This window comes from Neopelma chrysocephalum, unplaced genomic scaffold (assembly GCF_003984885.1).
Source record: "Neopelma chrysocephalum unplaced genomic scaffold, ASM398488v2 Primary Assembly neopelma1_67, whole genome shotgun sequence".
NCBI classification, from domain to species: Eukaryota; Metazoa; Chordata; class Aves; order Passeriformes; family Pipridae; genus Neopelma; species Neopelma chrysocephalum.
The window spans coordinates 5,789,140-5,816,398 of NW_020897726.1; the positions used below are offsets into that span (position 1 = coordinate 5,789,140).

Sequence of the window (27,259 nt, forward strand, 5' to 3'; positions counted from 1 at the left end):
GTAAGAAGAGATGCCAAAGTGTAATTATAAAGGGGAAACATTTTATTTTGGACATATAAAACAGTTACCTCAAAAAACCAATCTAAATTGACACTGTTTAAATCAGATGTAGATTTTAGGATTAAGCTCTGAAAATACTCTAAATCAGTCAGAAACAGTGTGATGCTTTATTTTGTATTATTTTGAGGATCCCAAACAGTTTACAAGAAGGTTGTTCTGATAGGCAGTGCTCAAGTGCAAGCCCTTACATGCATAAGATTTCAGATACAGAAATAGGTTAGTAAAAATATACTCCTTTACAGATGAGAACATTGAGACTCAAAGGAGGCTTAATCTTTTGCTGAAGGTCACATACGCTGTTGGGATTTAGGACTGTAACCCATCCCATCTACCACTCTCAACCTTTTTATTATTTTAATATGCCTTTCACAAGAAATAAAACTGCATATATTCCTGATTTTAAGTAATATATTTCTACATTAGAACTCTTGTCTTCAAAGACCAAGAATGGTTTCCTGTTATAAGTGTTTTCTTTGTCCTGGAGTTAGATTGAGCCATTGGTAAACAATCCTAAGTATGTATATTGTAATATGGTATATTCCGTTTTTTAAAAAATACTGAAACCATGTCAGTCCAGCGTTGCATCCTGTGGATAATCAGGTTATTGCTTTTAATTTCTATTTAGCAGAAAACGGTACATCCCATACCCTTATCAGTGTTCACATCTTACATGTAACTGCTGCAGACAGAAGGCTTCCCTTGTAAGCACAGCCTTGGCAGTGAGGACAAAAGTATTTACTTTAGTTAAACAATCATAATCAGAAAACAGTTATTTCTTTTTATTTGGAGACTAATCCTTGGAGAATTCACATGAACGTTTTCTTCTGTTAGTACAGCAATATATTCTGTTAGTTGAGTCCTCTTTCTGTGATGCACTGTGTATTCTCTTGATAAATTATATCCCTCTGTCTTTCATCTGATGATGCCTGTGCCATGCTGTTATTCCAAATTTTGGATGTTTTTGTGTTTGCATGTACTGTACAGGAGGAAATGAGTGCCTAGGGAAGCAGAGAAAGAGAATGTAGGGGATTTCTTAGAAAATTTGATTTTTAAACATTTACTCTCTTTCCTATTTTTGGATCATTTATATTGGCTTTAATATAGAGTTTAAGAGCATTTAATGGACAAAGTATTGCAAACTAAATTTGAAAAAAGCTTTTTTTTTTTCATACAAAGGAATACAGAGGCATATGCAAATAAAGTGAAGTTCAGTAGGGCATATGGAAATCTCTGCTTTGAAAAATCTCTTTTGAGCTTATTATTGTACTGATTTAAAAATCCTTTCATGAAGCACTTGTTCTAGGGTAGCATTTCTTCTATGCTGGTACTTTTAAGTTTACGTTAACAACAGGTATGCTGTATGTTTTGAGCTCTTTATGTGGACCATGCATAGTACAAAACACTAATGAAAGGTGTATTAAAGAAGGACATTTAATGGTTGTGTGTGCAAAGGGCAGTTTTATAACCAAAAGATAACAGTGAAATCCTTTTAAATTAATGCTCCTTTCCAGAAAATTCGAGGTGAATGAGAAAATATTTTGTGCATTTTTTTATCAACCATATAGACCTGGTGTAAAAAAATATAGTTCATATCTGTAAATTATACGAGTTGTTGAACGTGTGAGTGAATTTTTCACAAAGTTTTCCTTGAAAATATGTATGCAAAATAGTATCTAAAACAATGAGAAATCAATATGATCACTGTCTAAAATAGTCAAAATATCTGAAAATAAATGGCAATGAATGACATTGAAGTATCTAAAAAGTTGGGCAATTTTTTTTCTTTAATTTGCAAATCTTTGAAATATTATCATGTATATAAGATGATGGCAGGTGATATATGAGTGTCTGCATCAGAATATTCCAAATTAAGCAGAACCTACTTGAAGTGATTGTGTTTAAAATTACCCCTTATAGAAAATTGATTTTCTTTATTATGATAATGGGTCAGGAAATCTTGTGCTGAGAATTGCAGGGAAGCTCAATCTAAAATAGTACAGAAGTACCATTTAATATAAATATACATTTTGGTTTTCTGTTGCAGGTGTGATGAATGCAGGCTTTGCTACCATTTTGGCTGTTTAGACCCTCCCTTGAAAAAGTCTCCTAAACAGACTGGCTATGGATGGATTTGTCAGGAATGTGACTCTACATCCTCCAAAGTAAGTTAATTCATCCTGAAAATAGTTGAAGTATTCTGGTTTTAGGAGTGTTATTTAGTGTCTGAAGTTTTTGATGAAATGCTATGTGTAGGTCTGCTCTGGAAAACAGGAGGTCATGAAATAAAGATTTCAGATTCTCTGTAAAACAGGTAAAAAACCAGAGTGTATGCAAAATGGAAATAATCAATAAAGAGAATTTTACTATCCCAGTTAAATGCTTGTTTTTCCCATTGTGTTCTCTCTGAGAAAGGTGTGAGTATGGCTACTGTATCAGCATTGGTAATATTGACAAGTGAAAGTATTTCGGGAGTAGTACAGAATACAAACCTGTAAGGACAGAGTTAGAAAGTGCATGTGTTTTCTACACAAAGAAAGATGACTTGAATTACTAAACTTGTTTTTTTCACTGAAAATTCATATGAAAGTTATTAATACTTTATATTGTTTGGTATGCCTTGATCAAATATAACATTGTAAAACTAGACCTACATTTTTGACTTGGATTAATTCTCTTTAATACTATTGAAAGTAATAGTATACTTCTGTAGTACTGACTTTTCAAAAAATAAAGATTTTGATTCTTTGTTTGTCTGCACAGAAGCCTCTTTAGTACTGGCATTCTTTTCTATCATCACTGTAATCTCTGAAGATACACTTTCCAATTGATTTTCAAAATTGGATTTATAAATGCATCTGATACCTCAGTGTGAAAATAAAAGAGCACTCTAAAAGTCTTAAAGATTTTACAGGCTATTCTGCCACTTTCTTTGTATTTCGCAGAATCTTTTAACTAGTAAGGAAGTGAGTCAGTATTTGGATACGTAGGGGGACAGCTGTGCAGAGATGTTGTCATAAGTTACCTGTTAACATCCTTGGATACTTAAACTCTTTCATGATGTTACTTTTATGACCGACAGATGCAAAATGCTCAGAGAGGGGTATCATTTTTTGGCTCACCAGTGTCCCTTTCCAATTGGAAAAATATGTTATTCAGTTTCCCCTTGGGGGATTAATCAAATTCTTCTTCTGTAAGGAGGTAGGAAGACAGACATCGGAAATTAGCTGTCTACTACAGTTTAGACATCAAGCAATCTTTCTTGAATACCACTTACATGCAAGAAACATTCCAAGAGTGAATTAAAATTGTTATTGAATTTCTGTCACCTGCTTAAACTAAAACAGGATCTTGATAACATGAGTTAAAATCTCCCATATCCTGTATTCTTGACTTCCAAGTAAATAGAAAAATCCCAGGGTTTATAATTTCCAATTGTATTTTCCTGGAGATTAGCGCACCGTGTACCAGATAAATTTTTTTAAAATACTTTATCAAGTAAATTAAGTATTATGGACTTCACTTATTGCAGGGTGTGTATTAGTTTTAAGGTGTATTGAAAAATACAATGTTTTCAAGAGTAAATAAATTTTATCAGTAGAATTATTATATATTTTGTGTTATCGTAGTGATTATTATGAATTTTTAAAATGCTTGTTGCTGTATCTGATTTTCTTTTTCATTCTTAAAGATTTTAAATGCATAAATTTAAATAAAGTCTCTTGCACTTTCAAGCACAGGCAATTTGCATTGCATTTGAGTGAATATGTAATAAATATGAAAGATACCGAAAAATTGTCTTATGGGGACTCCTTGTGGTTTTGTTTAGTCATTTTCCCATAGCTTTTCCACAACTGTGCAGAGAAATTTCTCTGATAAAGTTATATTGGCCTCTATGTTCCTAAAAGTCTTTTTTTAGTAGCTTTTTTCTGTTCTATACTATACTGCATAACAAATTCAAAAAAATTAGTTAAACTCCTTTCAGCCTTAATGTGAATATATTTTTAAAAGGATTAGGATTTTGCTTATGTATTTCATAATTTTCAAATTCAATATTCTATATGGCTTTACGTTTGTGTATCATATAGCTGTGATTTTTCACAACCAGGAGGAGATTATATGATAAGGCTTTTTTCTACCCCTCTCTAGAGAGGGTAGCCTCTCAAACGTCTGCTTAGAGCTCAGAAGAGGACTATTGTTGAGAAAGTTGGGTCGTTTGCTGCACTCTGCCTGACCTGTGGATGAATTGCAAGACTGAGCTACCAGCCATTTCAGTCTCTCAGTCACTCACTGCATCCAATTTTTGATGTGTCACAGGGAAGTTTCTTGTATTGATTATAGCAGCAAAATGCAATTGAATTTCCTCCTTTGGCCAAGGAGACTGTTGTTTAGTTCTCATTCTTTCAACTTTGTTCATCTTTTTTATCCAGTACAAATCACTGTTATACGTTTTAAAATTCCCCAGTGATATCTTCATTAGCAGTATTGGGCCTTGAAAATAATTGGTAGGTAAATTACATTATTTCAGTTACAAGAGAGATTATAGTGCATAGCATATAATGACTGCTTAGAAGTTTTTAATTCTAATTACAAATTTCAATTTTAGATGTTTAGGAAAAGTTGCATTCTGCTGACAACGAGTAATGCTATTTTATTTTCAGATTTTGCTAAGCACTTGCAGGTGTCAGCAGTACCAGTGATGTAATTTAGCAGTAATAAACATATGCTTTAATTTGATATCTTGCAGAAGTGCTGGACATACTACTTCCATTTTTCTTATACTAGTCATAGGACTCTCCAGCAATTGTGTCAGTTTTTCCACCAGTGTAACATATTCCCATATTACCCTGCCTGTCAGATAATAGACAGACAGTGACTTTGCTGTAGGGCATGAGGGCAACAGCTTCTCTGCTGGTAATACTTGCTGTCAGCCTTCTGTGGAATGGGTAATGCTCACTACTAAGGTCTGACAAGCTCTCTCATCTCAAAAACATTGTAGATTTTGTTACATCACATGAAAGCCGAAATAAACCTATAAGGTCTTCATTTCTATAACATTATCCATCTACCCTGCAAAAGGATTACAGTGCGCTTTCAGTGTTGCCGAACAGCACTATAAATCATAATGTTCCTGCTAGTTTGTATTAGTTGTATTCAGACTTAATATAGAGCCTTGTTTTCGTTAAATTTAAGAAAGATAAAATAAATAGAACGTAAACCAAATTACTCAATATTATGACATGGTAGTATTTAGTAGGAATAAATGTGGCCTGACCATTTGTTCATTATGTACAATAAGATCTCAATATGAGCTCTCTCTACATTATTAGATGTGGACTCCTTTCTATTGCCTTCTAGTGAAAAGTAGTGTTTGAAATCTCTCCTCCAATTTTAAAATTTGAAAAGACCAAGGCAGTAAGGAGTTTAAACATATTATCATGGTGGTTACACTGGCCGTGGTAGTTGGGTTTCTATCTGCTTATCTTCGCATACAATCTATTTTGCAAAATGCTGCGGAGTGTACATGTTGGGTCATTATTTGAGTGCTGCAAGATCAGCTGCCTTGTCTCTAGACTTCTGTTTAGTTTGCTTTTATTTCATCTTTTTACTGTATTGCATTTTTTCCATGGAAATAAATTGTCAGTATATATGCATAGAATTCTCATCTAAACCCCTCAGGAAATATTTTCTGGAACTACAAATACATGACACACCAACCCTGGCAAGTAATATATTTTTGTACACATTTTGTGTTGGAAAGCAATTGTGGATGATTTTACTTATTTTCCAAGCATTTCTTTGGGTATATCTTGCTTTCACATAATGAATATGCAAATGTAATTGGACACTGTAATATTAAATTATTGAATATAATGTTTGAAATAATGTTTTAAGTTTAAAAGAATTTTTGATATGCAAAATGTATTTCAAACCTTTAAATTTGGTCAGATAAAAAGAAAAAAGTGTACAATTCAATTTAATTCCTGTATTCCATGGAATTGTATTCTAGTCAAAAATAAAGTTGGTGGTTAAGAAGGCCTGTGAGGAGTGCAGAAGTGTCTTATCTATTCCTGAGTTGTGCAGGTGACAGTCTCGTTATGGTTTATGGATTTTCATCTTTTTCATTATGACTTTTTTTCCAAACTAAGGAAGCATTTCCTCACACGCATGGTTTCGTACAAGTGTGTTAAAAATTAAACAATGAAAACAAAAATTCCTGATACCAACCTCTCAAAAGTTAGGAAATACCAACGTTAAGGTGGCATGAAGCACTGTAAGTCCTTTTGTGGCTATGTGGGACTTTGCAGCCTTTAATCACTTTGCGTTATGATTTTTTGTCTTCTTCTATAGGACTCCTGCCTTCTGTGATTTAGCTGTTGGGGGTCACTAAAAAGGATTAATTTGGGTTGAGAATTAGGAGAAAATACTGTCGTTAGGTTTTGCAGGACACAAGAACTAAAGCCATTATTTCAGAAATGGGAAAAAGAAAGTTTGACCTTATATTTGAAGTAGTTGAGTTGTTGCTAGTAAATTGAATTTTATTTTTGTCTCACCCCAGACCTCCTGTGAGTGCTAGACAAAATTAACATTTTCAAATGTTTAGTAATTTTTTTCTCCTTGTTTTCTGTTGCCCAGCTTGGATCCCTAGGCCCAATCTGTAAAAATGCTGAATTCTCTGAGCTGGTGGGTGATAGTGTAAGCAGTGTTTTGAAAGTACTAAGTGTGCATAACGATGTGGTGTAGACTATTGCAAATCGAGTAATTTAATAGAAATTTTATTTCTTACTCTCCGTGTGTCTTGGCTTCCCTATTACAAAATGTCAGCACTGCTCCCTTATTTTAGACGTTTTCTGTAGATTTGGATGAGTTGTTCTCTGGAGCTGCCTTTTCCTGTCCACTGGCAATAGGAGGAAGCCAAGACAGGTAGTTTAGATTAGCGAGGGTTATAGTTTAGGTGGAATTCTCCTTGCTTGAGTACACATAGAAGATGATTGAATCAGTGTTGCATGGACAGACTTTATCTCGGCTTTTACTAAACAGTCTGAACGAAACATTTTCAATTTAGCCAATATCTTTAACTTTTTATATATACAAGAAAACACTCTTTGAATGTAATGTATGAGGTTGGCACACAGTAGTAATATAATGCTTAATCATGTCTTAAATATGTTTTATATGTGCTATATTTTGTCATTCACTACAATGCAATTTTACAGTTATATTTAAAATATATTTTAAAATAAATATACCAAAAAAATCCTTAAAAGTCTTTTGAATTAATTCAAACTTGCTTCAGTTGCATATTCTGACAAAGGGTAACCCTCATTTAGTCACCTTACATCAGAGAGATTGTTGCACCTTCTTCTGAGGACAGAACATAGAAGCAAATGTACTGCCATCAGGGCACACAGCATTGCAGCTGAAGAATGATAAAAGAATACTGCTAATAAATCTGCTTGCTGGTTCAAGCAGAACATAATATAATGGGAAAAAAAGTTCAGTTTCTATGCAACATTTTTCAGCCAGAACTTAGGAGTATTTCAAGGTAGTTTACAGAAAAACAAATTACATAGTACAGTTCACAGGCTGCAGTTGTCTTCCACCAGTGCAAATATTATGATCTATGTTATGGTCATCAAGAATGATCGAGTTAAACATTATTGTGTGTATTTATATGTTTAAAAGTTTGTTGAGGACGGTTTAATTAGGACTTCAGTTTCTTCTGTGATATAGAAAGAAAGATTTTTTTAATATACAGCTGGCAAATGTGTGGTTTTCCTAGGTTTGTGACGATCAGTAAGACACTGGCAATGTAATTATTTCCTTAAAAATGAACAAATTCACCAAGTCTGTAAAGCCCTGTAAAGATTTAACAGAAGTCCTTACACCACTTATGCCCTGTTTTTATAACTTCAGTAATGCCAAACTTTGGCACAGAAATCAATTTCACTATCAAGAGTGTCAAAAAAGGGTGAAATTGCAGTGTATGGCAATTCTTATTAGTTGGCTGAAGTATTGCCAAATGTGTTGTAATATTTGCTTCCCAGGTATCATATTTAAAAAAAAAAATGAGTTGGCACAGCCTCTGTTATTTTCTGGCAAACAGGTATAACACATCTATGTAATGAATAATTTATATCATAAAATGTTCCAAAAATAATCAGCCTTGAAATTAACCTAAGATGGGACTTGATTTATGAATAGTGGATAAGTTATTTGCTATGAAATCCCCAAGTTAATCCAAATATTCACATACACTTAGTTGGCAGGAGATTCCCATAGTGTAGATGGGAGGCTTAAGTTTTAATGAAAAAAAAAGCTTAAGCGCTGTAAAATATTTCTGGAACAGATAAGTGTTTTAAATATTTTAATTCTTCTCCACATCAAAATCAATTTTACCAGTTCAAATATTCCCTGGTACTGACTGCCAGATCCTCATCATGGGCTTCTAGAGCTTGTACTTTTTAGGTGCAGCTTAACTGTATAAAATTTTGTAGTAGAAAATAAGCAATACAATATAACATTGTCTTTCCCATAACATTGTCGGAACAGATCTCTCTTTGGCAGGTGACTGTGCAGCTAATACCAGCCAGAAGTTTAAACAAAGTGGAATATAGAGATTTTTTGTAAAATGTTTATTGTTTCAGATGCAAAACCAGATTTCTGATTCTGAAGGATAACACTGGGATAGATCAAAAAGTATTATAAAAAATAAACTATTAATTAGGAGTGCAAAGTGAAATACATAACTTTTTCTTGCATTACACTTTGACAAAACCTAGCAGTTATAATAAACCTGCTAAGAATCTCTTTTGCAAGTGGCGTATTTTTAGAAAATTCGGACTTAAACTATGCACTGCAGTTTTAGATGTGATTTTTTTGTCAAAAGAAAAGACCTCTTTTAATGGTACTTGTTCCAAAAATTGTTTGGTTTCCAAGTTCATTTTCTTCACCATAATTTTTGCTATGCAGGAGAAGGAAGAAATCCTTTTGCTGCTTAGCTTTATTCAGTCTTTTTCATAAACAACCCAACAATGTAGAGTTTTTCTCCAAAGCTGAAACTTTGCACACATTCTTTGTCTTGATGTGAGAGCAGTAATAATGGCCAGTCTTCGCGAATGAAGATTTTGGGAAAGGTCTTTTACCTTTCCAGCCTGTGCAATGGATTTTTTAGGTGAGACACAGCCTGCGCTGAACTGAGCCCACCCTTTAATCCTAAGGTTCATCTGCCGGGGCCAAGCAAACTTGGACAATGGCAGTGAGGTCCTCAGGACGTAGGTTTGTTTAGAGTGACCTTCTCATAGATGGATGGGCTCACAGGGCTAACGGGCTCCATCTGCCCGGGAGACCGAGGAATCGAACCTGGGTCGCAGCAGTGAGAGTCCTGCATGCTAACCACTAGGCCACCAGGGGTCCCAATGTGAGAGCAGTAGTTCTTCACTAAACTGCTCCAGCGTGTGTCCCTTTCCACAAGGTGCAATCCCTCAGGAACAGGCTACTCCAGCAGGGTCATAAGTCCTGCCAACACACCTGCTCCAATTTGGGCTCGTCTCTCCATGGGTTCACAGGTCTTGCCAGGAGCCTGCTCTAGCACGGGCTTCCCGCAGGGTCACAGCCTCCTTTGGGCATCTACCTGCTCCAACATGGGGTCCTCCACGGGGTACAGGTGGATCTCTGCTCCCCCATGGACCTCCATGGGCTGCAGAGACACAGCTGCCTCACCACGGTCTGCATCACGGGCTGCAGGGGAATGTCTGCTTCAGTGCCTGGAACACCTCCTTCTTCTTCACTGACCTTGGTGTCTGCAGAGTTGCTTCTCTTACTCGTCTCTCTCCAGGTGCTGTTGAGCAGGTTTTCTCCCCTTCTTAAATACGTTATCTTCACTGCCACTGTTGCTGATGGGCTCAGCCTTGGTCAGTAGTGGGTCCAGCTGACATTGGCTCTGTCAGACATAGGAGAAGCTTCTGGCAGCTTCTCACAGAAGCAAAACCTGCAGCCCCCCACCCTGCTGCCCAAACCTTGCCATGCAAACATGACACAAAAGTGAAGCAAATTATTTTTTCACAAGGCTTTGTGAGTGTCACACGAATCAAATCATTACAAAGGTAGTCCTGCTTTTCATGAGTTGTCCTGATAATTTTGCTTTTTTGTGACTAAAAATATGTTACTCAAGTTAAAAAAAGGATGGCTTAATTTAGAAATGAGCTTGGTCATTAATTATCACTTTGGTTAAAATGCACACCCATGTTCAATTGCCAGTGGAACGTTTAAGAGGTCCCTGATTAATAAAGTACTGCAAACAAATCATAAACAGCATAGTGGTTGTACATTTTTAATGCATGTAATCTGAATATATACAGTCTGATATTTAAATGACTAAACATCTAGTTTAGTTATAATAAATATTACTCGAAGGTAATGGTTAAGGAAGCAAAATTGCTTCATGGGCAGCTGTTAGAAATGCCGCTGCTACTCTGTACCTTCTTTAAGTTATGCTTCTAACAAAATCTGCTTACAATTATGGTTTATCTAGGTAATAGCTCTGCTACTGAATTGTGACTTACTCTTCCTAAGCCGTGACAGAATGAATTTACAGCCTACATTGCCTGCTACTGTAATACTGAGTGGCAAGAAATCTCTGCTGGGACCTAGCTGCAATGGGGAAAATTCAGAAATCAGCTAGTGTCAGGATTGAAGTAAAGCCACTGAATGTGGTTTTATGCTACCACAGCATGAGAGAACAAAAAACAAGAGCACTTTTTCAGCCCTGAGCAGCACCCCACAACAGGAAGATTTTATATCTTCTCTTTGGTATGCAGCTATGAATACTCTCAAAGAATGTGAGAAGGCTGAAAGAGGAGTAGTGTCTAGGAAGGACAGAGGAAAGAAGATTGCTTGCTTCTTACAGAACTGGAGACTTTCTTGCTTTTAAAAATCAATTTTTAGATATTTACAATATTAGGCAGCATTGTGACAGTGAATTTTGCTCGTTGAAGATGCTATATGGAAATGTAAAAGACACAGAGATAGTAGTTTTATTGCAAATTTTCTCCATTTTACATTTGTTTTCAATTGAAGTCAACAAAAAGAAAATACACGTGTGGAAGTCACTACACTGTAGCTGACAAAGCATAATATCTTACACCACTGATGTACATTCAGATGTACTTAATCAATCCAGTTTGTCTTCCTACTTCTAGAGTTTCTAAAATAATGAGCCTTTTGGGTATCGATAGTTAGGGGTGTCATGTTGACAGTGGAGCCATAAACAAATTTAGCAATAAATTGTAATTGACCATCACTACTTTCAATTAACAATCCTATTGGAAATTTTGATTTTTATTTACTTAATTAGTAGAAGATACGTTGATTTTGGAAGTGTCTGAAAAAAAGTGTGAATGAAAAGCTTGTAACTGGCTTTTGAATTTTTAAACCTTTTGAATCTTTATTAAATTCTTGGGTTAGATGATATAAGATTCCAGGAGGGCAGTGTTAAGAAAAAAGCTTTGACATTTCTATTGCACACAATCTTTTTTTTGTTTGAATATTCATGAAAAATTAAACAGTCATCAGAAAATAGCAAAGTGTGTTCTTTGCAGTGACATAAACAGTAACTCCTGATGTGCAAAGGTATGTATGAAGGCTGATGGCATCCTGTTCCACTCTAATTTTGTGAAGTGCTGTTCTGTTGTTCTCATATTTCTGATATAAATTTCTTTACCTAGAAATATATTTCTTGCCTTATGTTTTACATAGAACTAGAAGGTATGTAATTAAAGAAGAATTATATATTTTAAATCCTCACTAGTCCAGCTTTATTACATTGCACATTATCTTGGGACATCACCTGTAATCGTATTCTATATGACAGAACAAGAATTAGATCTGTAATTGTTAATCTCTGGATAAGATCTGAACACATTATCGTAGTTGCCCAGTTAACTGCTCATGTTTACTTTCAAGGTTGATTTTATTTTCAAGTCTTCCAAAGAAATGCAGCCATATATGTCGCTTTAGGTGACACTCCTATGGCACTCATCAGTATAAATTGCTAATGCTGCTTGGGCAAAATCTAATCATATTGAACCAGGAGAGAGAAAGAAGATGGGGTAAAAAAAACCAAAAAAAGTGCCATTTTATGAAGAGCTAAGCATGTAATGAATTCTAGTACAGTCAAGATTTGCTTTTCATCGTCGTGTTCGATAGTGGAAGTGAGATTCAGTTGCCATTGTCAAACAGAAATTCTCTTAGTGCCAGCCACATTTAATCACATTTTGCAGAAAACAGCTGGGCATTGCTGATTTGTGCTGTGTCAGCCACTTTCTCCTCAAAGGAGTGTCTCATCGCTTGGATTTTAGCGTTCTGTAGCAGAAAAGTTCCATCCTCTTAAAATTGGCTCAGCAGATAGCTTGTGTGGGAATATAACTGCAAGAGCATTACAATCAGCTCTACTAGGAAAATGCACAAATATTATATGAAATTTTAAGGTGGCTTTTGAAAAGATTTTCACAAAACCTTTAAAATGTATAGTGCGTTGTTAAATTCTGGTAGCAATTAAGTTTATCTGAGATTTTTTAGTAAACGTGTCTTTGATAACGGTTGAAAATTATTATCTGGTTCAGTGGTTTGAAACACCTTTGTGCATGTTTGAAAAGTCTTAAGTGTATTTCAGCTGCGACAAACGGTACCAAAAGATTTTATATGTGGAAAACATTGGAATCTGTAGATATCGAGATTTCTTTTAGCTGCTAATCTTGTGAAGACTGAAGGGCAGATGATATCCTTTCAGATATGGTGTAAATAGCCAAAGGAAAAAATATCAAAAAGGAAATAGCAAGATAACTCAATATTTATGGAAGGTACATACAAGTGTACTTCGAGTGAGTTAATCACATCACATTTATTTTTGGAAGTAGAAGGGTGTCAGCAGATTGAGACAGTCATTGACATAATGAATATTAAATCTGTAACCAGTGCTCTGCAATAAATAAGGACACAGATCAGGTACTAATATTTACAAGTATATTGTGTATTACATGAAGATGCAGTTTGCCCTACCATTTTGTTCTACCACATATCTCCACTGCTTCTTTAGGTTAAATGTACTGCACAAGGCAGAGGAATTTCAGAGCAAAATTATGTTCTAGATACTTTGTTTTGTAACTAGCTGGTGGTAAGGAACTTCTTGATGATGTCTGTTTTCACATAAGGATAGCTTCAAAAATCTTACATTTAAAGGTAATTATGAGAAAATACAAAAACATTGAGGTATGGGAGCTGTGATTTATTAATCTGTTATTTATTCTCTCACAGAATGAACTATTGACCTATTGTTTATGTGCTTTCTGGATACAGCATAGACAGAGACTGAAAAGCTCCTTTATATAAAAATAGTTAAATAGAAGACAATAGATATGCTGGTTAATACACCATGAATCATTTTACCCACTGACTCATTCTTCCGTGCAAAGTGACCTGCTTCAGATAAAGAATAGTAAGATGGCTTAAGCAATCCCTTGGGAAATATGATTTTGAACTCTTGTAAGAAGAGGAACAGGGAAGTGAACCAGGATCTTCCCTATGATGATGGAATGTGTTCACCAGTTAATTCAGGGCAGCAGTCAAACCATCATCTGAAAGTAAGGTATTCAGTGTGTCTATCTCTTTTTTCTTTTTATAATTTGGGAAAAAATAAAAAGGAAAAAGGTAGAGACAGTTATTAAACCCCAGAGAACTTTCAGTGTAGTGAATCTCAGAAGAAGGGAACTGTTGATGATCCAGGGTAGTACTGCTGAATTCTGAATCAAGCTGGCATTTAAAATACGCTGTTATTTTGAAAATTCCTATAGTATAAATGACTCTACATTCTGGTATGCTGATCTTAATAGTTTTTATTGTGAGGCATCTTAGTATATATTTAACTTAGCATTTTGGTTAAGGTCAGAAATTCATTTTTGAAAAGAATTACCCAGTTGCCACCAATTGCTAAGCTTTGGTTCACATTATGGAGTGGTTCCAAGATTGTGCCAAGCGAGTGCCTGTCAAGGGGCACTGAAGCCGAGGGTGTATTCTGACTGCTAATGGGCATGCCGTCCTCATGACACTATCTTTGCAATGTGTATTGTACACCTGGCTGATCCTCAACACCAACTTCTTTGATCTAAAGAGCTGTTCCTGTCACCCCACAGTTTACTGGTATGAAGTGACTCTTACGTATGCTGTATCAAAGGTATGTTTGTGTTTCAGTTTCATTGACTATAAAAGTTATTTCATTTCTATTTTGATAATTTGTGAAATTCACATATTAGTACTCTCAAGATCAAAAGCCTAAAAATGAATACACAAATATATACTGCTGGGGTATGAAGTTTTATAATTTGTATGCTTGTGTAAGCACTGTATTCATATGCTTTTAACTGAAAGCATGTGGTCTACAATGTTAAGCAACCATATTTAAGAGTAAGGGACTTGGTGTGTGTTTTCTACTACAGATGAGAAACATAAAAAGGAATTTTGTCTAGTAGATGTAATCTGATAAAAAAACCCCATCCAAACAAAAAAAGAACACCACCCAACCCCAAAAAAAATCACAGGGAAAATATAAATATGCCTTAGAAACAAGCCAGTAAAGTTGACATTTCACATGAATTTAGTTTCATCGTTCCATATATCATTTGCAGTGTTCTTAATTAGGGAAGAATGAGGAGTTTCCAGGCCTTTCTAAGGGTGCTTTAAAGCTGCAGCAGTAGTTGTGACCTTTCAGTTCCCGTGAGCTCAGCAAAAAATGGCTGATTAATGTCACATCTTAAACTGTGTCAACTGGGCTGTTGGTTCCCTTTTTAGTAAACATCCCGTTGTCTGTGCAGCTCAGTGTGACAGTGTAAAATAACCTACTGTTTTAGCTGGCTACTTTATATTAATAAGAGTATGTATGTCTATTTAGTGGTATCAAGTTATCTGGAAATTTTCTTTAATTATTCTAGCAACTGGCATGAGTGAATAAATCAGGAGCACTCACAAAACAGTGTTCCTAAGATTTGTTTGAAGCTTTTTAAAGGATGACCAAGATATTTTTTTTTTTTAGTATGGCACATTCAGATGTTAGATCTGAGAAGGAGAGTATAGGAAACATTTTTATAGAAAGTTTTTTTTAAGAAATTATAGATTCATTCTCTAAAAATATTTTTATAGCCTTGAATTAATGTTTTACTTTTCTGCTTTATCAGTTCAAAATAAATGATGGTACCTTTTAGGAATAGAGAGAGAGAAAGGAGGAGCAGGAGAGAGAAAAGCACAATAACAAAAATAAGGGGACAGAAAGAAGCGCCCTTGGTGTAAAAGGGGAACTGTAAGCACACACGCATCCATAAGAATGAGAAAATTCTACTTGGAGAATACACAGAAACCCTTATAGGGGAGAGTGGGGTGAATTAAAAAAAAGGGTTGCTGCAAAGTGGAAAGGAGGATGTGGGGGACACACAGAGAGCCTTCCCTCAGAGCAGGGTAAAACAGTTATAGAAAAACCTCTGAAACAACAGGCAGATAAGTGGGTGCCATGTAAGGATAGTTTAGAGAGCTATAAAATTTGTGTAATAAACTTAGACTGCAAAAAATTATGTACTGTGCAATCCTTTTCTTTATTTCATCTTGTTACTCGAAAAATATTCTGGAAATGAGGAGAGATGAAAACCAGTCTTGATTTAATAAGTAGCCTTTGACGATTTTGTGATGCTTTTGGTGATCACACATTTTAATATCACTGTGTTTTGCATTCTGTTGGGAAAAGCTGGACTTCAAGAAGTTGAAAAGCAAGAATCAGTGCTGATGAAGATGTAAGGAGCTAAATAAATATTACTTAAAGGACTTCTCAAGATGAAAAAAACCCAAACAACCCCATGAATGTGCTGACCCTGTCTTGAGAATTAAGTTAGATGGTACAATTTAAAGCTTTGTTCCAACATCTGACAGACACACTCTGCATGCTGATGCATAATATCCGAAGATTGTGTGCTTGAAAGAAAGCCTTTTCTGAGCGACATTCTATTTTTGTTAGAATAAAGCAGCTGCTTTTTAGAGCAGAGATCTTCTCAAGTGCTCAATCTTCTCTTTCAAGTTAAGTATTAGCCAAATATTGTGAGCAATTTTGTGTATGCTTTCTCCCAAGCTGCTGAAGTGAACTAAAGCGAACTATTTCGACCATAAATTGTGCAAATGTGCAGCTTGACCCTGAGAGGTGAAAGTAAGTTTGGTGCTGTACCTTACTCCCAAATTGTCACCACCTCAGCAGTCCAAAAGCATGGAAAGTTTGGAGCAATTTAAACATGATTTGAAAAGAAATACAGCTGGGTAAAACTTTCTTCTAAGGAGACTGTATGAATGGATTGCTGTGGTCTGCCCTTGATCATTTCTGAAGGAATAATACATTGCTTAAGGAAGCAGACAACTGCAAACCCAAATGTAGCCTTACTAATGCATCAGTTGTAGCTGCAGCACTGCCTTCCAGGATTGATATCAGATGGCTTTGTGCATCTGTTGTTTAGAAAATAGTTAAAATGCTAGGTGTAATATGCCCATATAATTTTGTAAATATGTTGGATATGTTGAAGTCAACAATTGCAGTTATATGCAACATACATACAGCTACACAGTAAGCACCACACTTCCTGTGACTGTAGATGCTTGTGCTGTGTTTGACAATTTGTTTTGCAACTCTGGGGTTTTTTGTTTATTCAGATGGTGGAAAAAAGAGTTGGAGAGATCAGAGCTGTACAAAACAGGCACAGGGAAGATGAAAAATCCTGATCCAACAGTAATGAATTATGTGTGCACTGCCTTAAAGAGCTTTTAGAACTCCATAAAATAACTTCTTTAAAGTCTATAAAGTATAAAATGAGGACAAAAATAATTTTCTAGGCTATAGTATATGCCTATAACCTAATTCATAACTTGAAAAAAATATCAGAACAATATATAGGAAGAAAGCAGTGTGGACAAAAAAAAGGGAAAAAATATCGACTTACTCTTACATGCAGTGATAATGGCATAGTACAGCAGTCTTGTCAGTATATTAATATCCTTCAAAAGGATATTCATGTGAAATCTGTTGCTCTGGTGCACCAGATAATTACCAAATTATGCAAGACATAGGAGATTTAACATAAAAAAAAAGATAGATATTGGCTTTTTCCCTTTAGTGAAGAAATTCTAAAAATTGCTAGTGATGATACACATGTTAGTACACACATTTTTTGCCAGTAGTTTGAGCCACTGTGATCATTGGCTTTAATCTGTGACAGTAACAGGAAAGTTGTATTCTTTATTTTATACATACAAGAAGAGATTAGCCTAGTGAGTTTATAATTTGAAGTTTAATTCCCTTTTTTGTATTCTAATGTGGTTTTATTAATTACAGTATTTTAAGAGTTGATTTTTAATACAGTTCAAAGAATTCCAGAGTCAGAAAAAGTAGCTATTGAAAAGGTAGCTAAAAGAATAGCTTTTGAATGTTGAGGAATAGTGAATGATGAGAAAGTAAAAGGAAAATACAATAGGGGAGCTTGATTTGGAAGGTGGAGAATTCAGTCCCAAGAGAGATAGGATTAGTACACTGAGTAATGGAAATGTAGACAAATATGTGAGTTAGAAAGGGGAAACTAATTCAGGTTCCAGAGGTCAGTGAATGATAATACCTTCAAATAGTAAAATGTCCTCCTGTTTGCTGTTTCTATTTGCATGTGATAAAGTTGGAAGAATAGATATGAAAAACATTATTTTGAGAGTGTTCTTTCTAGCTTTAAATATATGTAAATGATTTTTTTCCATTTGAAGAAGGAATCCAGAGAAAATAGATGACCCTGTTTCCTTTCATACTTTGTTCAAACACTTCTAGTAAAATATTAACAGTGGTAGCATGCTTATTTTAAAACAACAGTACAGATGGGAATTTACCCTTTGCACTTGGAAATCTAGGTAGATTTCAAAGATGTAAGCATGCTTTGTCAGTGCTGTAGTTTATTGGAAGACAGAGGGATAATAAATTGGAACAGATGGGTATTTACTGGAAACTTGTAACTTTATTAGTTCCTTCACAATGCACAGGGTGTTCGAAGAAAAATAGCAAAACTAGTGCAAGGCTAACAAATCTAATTAAGTTTCTATATTTGGAAAACAGAGAATTATAAAAGGTCTTTGGTTTGTTTCTGTCTTTAAAAGAAGGCAGAGGTTTTAGGTTTATTACCTGAACTGAGGTGGTTTCAGAGTGAGCTGAGAATGAGACCTTGTTGTTTTGACAGTGTATAAACATAGAAGTCATCATCCCCTTCTCAAGAAAGAGAAAAAATAGCCAAGGACATAATATCTGTGACTGGCAGCAGAGGAGGTTAGCACATGGATGTGAGAGGTTGCATTTGTAATTTCCTATCTTTGGAGAGGGCAGGAGAGAGGAGATTGTCAGATGTTGAATAAAATCAGCATGAAGAGAGTGACAAAGGCAGAATAGAAAGAGGAAGGGAAATTTTGCAACTGTGGAGCTTGACTTAAAAGTTTAAAGCCCATATTCTTGCCTCATTAACTAACACAGGGTAAAATCTAAGGAACAGGAAAGTGATTGATCTCACATGTAAGTAGATTGAGATAAACTCTGCATTTCTCCTGGGGGATTACTTTGGCCACCTGTGAACTGTGGAGAGCTACAGATATCTTATCTGCACCAGATTTTCCCAAATTCTGGCCAAGATGTTGTGAATACTTTCAAAGTATGCCCCCTGGGGTGTAAGAGAGAATAAGGATGGTGGGAGTGGATGATCAGCTGCTGGAGGGGTGTTCCATAGTCTGGGCTGGAGAGGCACTGTCGGTCTGACCCAGGAAGGTTTTTTCTGTGCAGTTTGTGAGGCTACAAGCACTTCAGCACTTCAATAAAAATGTGCTAATTTAATCCCATAGTGCTTCAGCTATGAGAAGCTGTCTTCATGTTTCGGAAAGGGCTTTTCTGCCCCTCCCCCTTTTGTAAGTCTAAAGGGGGACAAATATTTCTACTTTGTTACTGTTAGAAGTCTTTGTTAGTAACTTTGGCTTCCAGTTCATTACTGCAGTCATGTTTTCACAGCCTGGTGTGAGAGATAAACCCTTTGCAAATGAAGACAGCATCCATTTTCTTTCTACCTCAGGCCACACAGAATTGATTAGGTAATAAAATGACAGTACGATGTAATATACTGACGGCTCTTTAATTTGAAAACTAGTTCCAGGCTGATTCAAAACTTGTTTAAAGCTAATTTATGACTTGTGTAATTTTCAACCGGAGCAAAGTAAAGGATGATGTATGAAAACCGATGCAGAGTTAACATAATATATTCAAACCTGTCAGCTTGAAATCATCTATAAAGGGTTTGTAGGTCAATTTGTTTCAATTCTTTTTTAGTTTTGTTTTAAAGAAGCAATGGCAGAAAAACTAGCATCTGTTTGGCTGGTATGAATACCCTTGTAAGACACGATTTTTCCATTATCTTGTTTCAAATGGAAATTCTTATGCTTTCTAGCAAAATATTTTATGCATACTTTTAAAAATATACATAATTTTGCATTTTCGTCAAGATAAGAAGCTGTGTTGAGTCAATATCTGTGCTGACAGTAACGTGAAATGGTAAACAATTACAGTACTTTCTTAGCATGATGTGCATTGCCTATGACTATACATGTCTGTATATACATATCTGTATCCTATTTATGTATGAAATGCATACCCATATATGTGTCTTGATCTTGAATTAATGGTCTGGTTTTTGAAAAGCAAAATATAAAAATAGTAAAATTCTCAAATTAAGCCACAACATCACCATAGCATAATATGTAAATATCTCCCTTTGAAATCTATCACTTCCATGTGGCTCACAAATGAATTCCACATCTGTTTTGTACACACTATTGATTTTTCAGCTTACTGTGTCAGTAATACTTCTGCACAAAAAGGACAAAACTAAAAGCACAATATATATTCCTATACAATAGATGCAAATAGCAAATACTCAAACTGGAATGAAGGGAAGAAGAGAACTGAATGCTGCCAAGACTAGCAAGCAAGTTCCATCCGAGGACTAGAATATCTGATTTGTTATGTATTTGTGTCAACATGCAATCAAAATAATATTTTTTGCACAACTGAGATTGGTTCAAGACAATGCAGTTGTGGTATCTTAAACTGCACAAACATTTTGGTCACAGGAAAAGAGCCATAGTTCAAAGCAGGGCTGTCTTTCTTGCATAAACATGCAGAATATCTACACATTTCATGTTTCCTCTTCAAGGTTTCATAAGTCCAAGAAGAACCATGTTCTGAGGAGCTTTGATCAAAAACTGCATTTTGCAGGCAAAACTTAATTACTGAAAATTCAGAATTTGTTTATAATGCACTTACATTTTCACAAAGAATTTCTACATTTGCAGGGAGCTGGAAGTACCATTTAGTAGTGGGTTTCCCCTGTAATTTAATAATTATTACAGTTAAATACTGTGATCCATTATAAAGCTATTCATTGATGTGTCTGACTTGAAATAGAAAATTTGTGATTTTTCCTGTGTAGTTTAGAAAATATAATAATAATTTAATGAAATGGGAAGGGCTTAAGCACCAGAAAAGACATGTACCAGAATACTTACCATGTTAATTTTATGTCCATAAATCACCATGTCCATTATTGCTATAGCTGAGGCTTACAGATCCATGAGAAGTGCAGTTGACAAGGTTTTCATCATACAAGGCCTTCAAAAACTAATAAAGTGACTTTAGGAAGGACAACAAACTAATTTTAATTATTTTTGAAGTACATTTTTCCTTTTAACACCTCTTTGGTAAAAACATTGATTTAGGTTAGCAATACAGATTTTTTGCCTTTCCTTTACAAAAGTAAACAATGCTAATACTTTTTCATGTTGTTTTACTTGCCAGAGTACAAATACAGGTGCCAGGATTTGTTACCAGAACTGCTGCACACTTACTCACACTTGCCACATACTCATAAAACACCTAGAAGCAGCTCCATGAAGGTTCTCATTTGCACCTTGCAGCTTTTTTCTTGTTGTACCTTACATGAAAGGATCTCATTCCATTTACTGAATATGTCTGTTTCTGAAAGCTGTATTTTACATGTTGCCAAACTGGTTTAGAACAACATAGATTGACTGTCTTACATATGTTCAGGCTCTACACAGTTTTCCTAAGAAGTGACAACAGTGTGAAAAGAGATAACAAGACCAGTGCAATTGGAAAAGGAGGAGTATTTTCTTGGATTGATTTCTGAATAATAAAGTAAATTTGGTTTCCATCCATCTCCCTAAAAATGGAAGTATTAAATTAGCCAGCTGGTTCTTAAGGAACTATTGAGAAGGATGGCCAAGCTGCTGGGGAAGAAGATACTCAAAACTTGATGTGAAAAAGAATCTGTGGCCCTAATGAGACAAAAGGAATTTAACAAGAATATATGCTTACCAAATTGCAGTTTCTCAGGTAATTTTTGAAAAACACTGTTTATTACTTAAAAAAAACCACTAGTAACAGAAAATGGTTGCCACCATTATCTGGAAACAGGTAATAACAGCATAACAAAAGTTTGTTCAGGCACAAAGTACAAGCAGAATTCAAGGGGAGAAATCACTGAACCAAAGAATTCAGACAAGTATATCATTTTCTTCCAGCAGATGTGGTTGTTACTTTTGTTTTTGTAAGTAGCACAGAAGAGCTGCTGGAAACATATTGAGCTGATAAATTGCATGGCACTGATTTAACTTTCTCAAGTAGAAAATAAAACAGTACTGTTCCATACTCAGAGTTGGCTCATGGCTATTTGGGTCAACAAGAAGAAATATTCTCATCCCCATAGTTCACTGGGAACCAAACTGAGTGGCCCTAGCCTTTGAGAGAGAGGATGTTTGCCTGTGCAAGTCCAGGCAAAACAGTGAGCTGTCAGGATTAAAAAGATGCAAAGTTTCTTTTGATGGCATATAGTGTAGGGAAAATCAGACTTGTATTGTCAGATTGCTAGAGATGTTTTTCCTTGCAGTTCATTGTGTTTGGCTATGGTCTTGATATTCTTCCAAAATATCTCATTTTTCCTTTTGTTCCAGAGATCCAGTATTCAGCCCATAAAACAGTTCAGTGCAATGGCATTTGGACTTCACTGCTAACATTTTAATTGATGGCATTCTTTAGTCTTCACTGAAAGCTATTTTTTCCTGGAAACTGTTTTTTCCTAAAATGTCATCCTCAGACCAAACCTTAAACTTAAGGTGGCAAGCCACAGAATGGGTCAGAATATTCTTTTTCTAAATCACAGACAGGTGATACCACGAGAAAGGCATAAAAAGCTTTATTTAAAATATTTAGGCTCAGAAAGTATTTTTTCAAAGTTATGGTCTCTGGGAACCCCCTCCATGTGTTAATTCTTTTATGGTACCTGGCCTTACCTGTGATTCTCTGTGTGACTCAGTAGTGGTTGTTGGACCAGTACTCACTTTTTCCCTTCCCATACATTGGGCTAAACTGCAGTTGCTGACTATTATCATTATGAAATTTTAATTTACTTTTTTAGAGGTTGTTATGTTTGAGAACTTAATAATGAGCTTTGCAGCTTGCAGTTTTCAAAAGTATAATCTTGATTTCCTTGCAATTAATGAATGTAGAAAGAAAGTGATATATCAAAAACACACATTCTGCTTGCTAAGCGATGACATCTAAAATATCTTCTGTAATGAGCATCACGACAAGCACAGTAAAGATTGTACCGATTAATAGATTTTTTTCTCTCTAGTAAAATATCTCGGTCTATGCAGTTATCAAAACCTCTGTGTGAAGCAGGGAAGATATTAAAGTGTTTTTTATTTTGACTGATCTAGTAGCGTTGCATTGCAAAATCAAGGCAATTTAGAAAATAGAATGCAAATTACTTAAGAAATTTTATTTTACTGTAGTGTTAAATTTACTAATAGACAGCAAACTCTACTCACTTCTTTAACTTTATCGGGTTATGTCCTGTATTAGTTTGCAGTGATTGGTAAAATACATTTATAGAGGGTTGTTCTAGCATGGCTCCAGCTGTTTTACAGAAACCTTCATCTTCAATAAGTGGATGAAATATAATATTCTTAATATTCCCTTCCTTGTGGTTCAGGAGCAGGGGTAGGTATGGGTAAAACAAGCATGCTTATTCAGAACTTCGCAATTCTGAAATGCCATATAGCTGCTTAATAAGTATTATAGCGCTCTTGTGAAGAAAATATTACTATTTTAAGAGAAAATATATGACAAATGTTTTTGCCTCAGATAAAAGAAGTTGCCCAGGGTAAAAAGAGTAGATTTCCAGACCTCAAGTATTTTTTATTTCTCTGTTTGTGCTTAGAGCACAGTTCCTCTGAAAAGTCTCATTTTCTTGGCGTGCCATGTCAACACGCTGCTGAGGGGTCTGTTTGTCTCTGTTGCCCTCAGGACTCCGAGCCGTCAAATGAGGTGGTCTCAGAGGCCCCAGGTAACGTGGTACCCTCTACCTCAAGAAGTAGCTCTGAAGAGCTGATATCGGTGGCACAGAAACGTCCAGAAGAGGTAGGACATTCTGTGTAATTTCTTTTCCAAGATTAACTTTTGGGGGATACACATTTGCCTCTCTTTTTCATGCTTAGTGTTGTTTTTCTAATAGCAGAGACTTTTTAAAGCTAAAACTCAATCTTATCCTCCCATATCAACAACATGCAAGACCAAGGTGAATCTCAGGACCTTGATTAATGGTACCCATAAGCCAAGTATATTCCATATGCTACCTTTTAAATACTGTTTTTTACTGTAAGTAATTAGGAAAATTTTTTCTTGTCTTTCATACCACAATAGTAACAGGAGTCCTGTTAGATTCTGGCAGATTAAATTTATTTATTCCCAAATCTTCATTCGCGAAGCCTGGCCATGATGATGAAATTTATTTATGACTAAAGAGTCATAAATAAAATCTGTACATAGGTATATAGGTAGATATAACTCCTTTGACATCCTTCACAAAATTTAAGTATGTCTAACTTCTGATTGTGCAAAGGAAAGGCCCTTGTTTCTATTGTACCTTTCTTTTTTCTCTTGTTTTCCAAAAAATGATACAAGATGCTAATGATGTAGTCTGATCATAAGCAAAGGTGCTTGTAAGGTAGTTCCATAGTGTAGCCAATGACTTAAGGTTTTTTCTGTCCCTACAATGCATCCTTGTCACAATACAAGAGGAGAGATTGTCTGCAGAATTCAGACTCACAACTTCATTTCATGGTGGCAATAATTTTCTAAGAGTACCATTATTATCCTTAAATTAACCCTTCTTGTGAGAAGTAAGTCCTTCCTTTGGAGTAGCCTTAGCATGATTAATCTCAGCTTCCTCAAACAATTTAGGTATTACTATTATTATTATTAAAAATACTCCCAAGAACCAGGTAATATAAAGATTACTCTCTCCTGGTTTTTTTCCGAGATTTCTTTTGACTGTAATGTTCGCAGTAAAGGAGAGCATGAAATACTAGCCAGAGAAAATATGATGCCATTTATTAGTTCTTTAGTGTAACCTTTTAATAATTATCAAATATCTTCATTCTTCTGATAGTCTTGTCACTTAATCTGAAGAAGAGGGAAGTCCACAGTAGTGGACCAGGGGAATTCTTAAGAGTGTCTTCTGGATGAAGACCAAATAGATACTTTACTTATTTTGGAATATCGCTACATATTCCAGGATAGAAAGTTAGGTTAGCACATCTAAGCAGTCCTGAGGTTAGAGTAGTATAGTCTTTTAGTAATACTTTTGTATACATTCTTGAGTAGCAAATGGGACCTCTAGTCTATGGAGGGACGTGGGTTCTGCCTCTTAATTCTAAGTTTTGCCAACTTGTCTGACTTAATTGGAGAAGTTAAAATTGGGAGCACAGGTGATGTTTAAAAATAAAAAGATGAGAAGTGCTGCAGAAAGAGGAATGAAACATGATTAGTTAGTAAAAGGTGACCAAGAGGAAGATGGATATACAGCTTTTGCTTTTGTGGAATAAAAACAGCTACACTGTGGGGGAAAGGAAACTGGAAAATCAAAAGGTGGAAATATACCTTTCAAATTTTACTGAATAGCTCAGCAATAGTTTATATTGAAGCTGTTTTACTGAATGTGGGGTTACGTGTTTTATAAGGGAGTGAGACTTTCTCCAGTCATATTTACTGTAATTTATATAAAAGAGAGAGAGGTGAGTCAGAAAGAGTTTTGTGGTTTTGCAGGGAACCTTGAGAGGGGAGCACCAGTATGCTGAATTTCCAAATTCAGAACCCACCATGAAACAACCCATCTAAGTTACACTTGGGTAAGTCAGCATGATAAACAAGCATTTGTGAATTACACCCTACAAAACAGGTCAAAAAAAGTGTTTGCAGAGTTTGACTTCAACCAATGCCTTTTTTATTTTTCATTTTATTCACAATCTCCTGGTAAGTCTTCCAGTATCTACTTAATGAGTTAATATTTGAAATTGACTACAGCTGCTGACTGCATTATTTGTATGATTTATGTCTCATCTGAATTCAACCCATCAGTACTGGTGAGAATGAAGTTGTTAAGGAAGAGTTCAGATGCAGCCATGGACAAGAGAAATAGGAGAAAAGATTAAAGAAAGCAAAGTGGCTAACAGCTAAGGATTTTGGGAAGGTGGAGAAAAATTGAGAAGGTTATGGAAAGCGGTGTTCAAAAAGACTCTTGGGCTCACAAATGTGAGGGGACACAACTTCTAGTAGGAGAAAGTAAGAAAAATCCCATGAGTTGCCACGTTAGAGTTAAGTACAGATTTTTCCTAATTACAATTTGTTTTTCTCTTAGGTAGGCCAGTCTGAATCTAATAGTCATTTACTTGTGTCATGAGAAGTATGACATTTGTGGGATATAATTTGATCACTCAGATGAGGCTTTGTTCTGCTTGTCTAGTCATTCCTCCTAATAGAAATGATGGTTTAATATTGAGTTCTCTTCAACAGGAGGGCAGGATGGCATCCAGTCCTCTTATTGCTGCACTTCTTTCCAACCTTTTTTCATGCTCTAAAATCAGATTTAACTGTGTGTAGGATCGGAACAGTGTCCAGCTATGTGGCATAGGACAAAAGCCACTGCAGAAATGATTAACATATTGAATGTTTAGATTTAGACACCTGTGAAATTTTTGTACCTGTGAGGGATTCAGGAAAGTGTGTGTATTCATCAGTGTACTTCAGATGCTTTGGGTTATAAAGTAATGCTTTGGGTTCTAAAGTAACCAAGCTGCCCTTAAAGTTATAAATATACTTTATTCTATGTTTTCGAAAGCTGTGCAGACCTCAGTAAAATTTAAGTTGTACACATTTAAATGCCTGAATAATTTTAATTAGTGTCCATCCTAAAATAAGGAAGTTTCCTCTGGTTGAGTTAATATTGTATATATTGATTGGATTTTTTAAGAATTAGTATTGAAAAGTGGAATTGAAAGAATTCAATGCATTTGAAAGTGGATAGGTGTGTGTCATCCTAATTTCAGTGTAGTTTCATTAAAACTTCCTAGCAGTTTATATAGTATTGGTGGTTTCCCTCCAATAGTAATGCTTAAGACAGGAATTTTGTTCCCACAAGCCTTTCAAAATTCAGAACTGCGCCATTGTTAGTATGCCCTGAGTCAATACATTAATTTTTTTCTCTGATATCACACATTCTTTACCATGTACAGATGAAAGAAAATTCTCTGGACACCGTGATTATTTAAAATGTATAAATGTAAGAATACACCTGTTTGAATAACACTGTAATCATTTGACAAAATTGAAAGGCTGATGAATCAACTTTCATGACCCTTACTCCGTTTTCTGCGGTCTCCTTCACTGTGCCTCTGGCAGTTGCAGCATATTTAGCAAATATATTTATATAGGGTTTTTTGATGGCTATATAGTGGCATTGAGGAAAGCGAAGGTTTGTTGTTAGAGTAGTTTTACTTTCCCTTTCTCATGTAGTGGCTAAAGAGCAAGATCTGTGGGCTGTATCTTGATACCACTTCTTATAGCAACACTTTACTCCACAGGGATTCATGGTATCAGTGGTTGGTTATCCAAGTAAGAAAATACTAGTTTTGACAGTTCCCTTTAACCTGAGTCTCATGAGAGGCATATTTTCATCTTTAATTAGAAGTAAAA

At 35.3% G+C, this 27,259-nt stretch overlaps 1 protein-coding gene across 3 annotated transcripts in view; it reads left to right on the forward strand.

The window, feature by feature from the left end:
• The window catches only part of PHF14 (PHD finger protein 14), a 164,176-nt gene that overhangs the window by 107,207 nt on the left and 29,710 nt on the right, over positions 1–27,259 (forward strand). The window contains exons 17-19 of one of the 3 annotated variants that reach the window (XM_027684660.1): positions 2,105–2,222; positions 23,534–23,647; positions 25,334–25,416. In XM_027684660.1, the coding sequence (XP_027540461.1) occupies positions 2,105–2,222; positions 23,534–23,647; positions 25,334–25,405 (304 nt within the window). In that variant the 3' untranslated portion in view covers positions 25,406–25,416. The remainder of the gene's footprint in view (positions 1–2,104; positions 2,223–23,533; positions 23,648–25,333; positions 25,417–27,259) is intronic. The other 2 variants (XM_027684659.1, XM_027684661.1) reach the window with 2 other exon arrangements.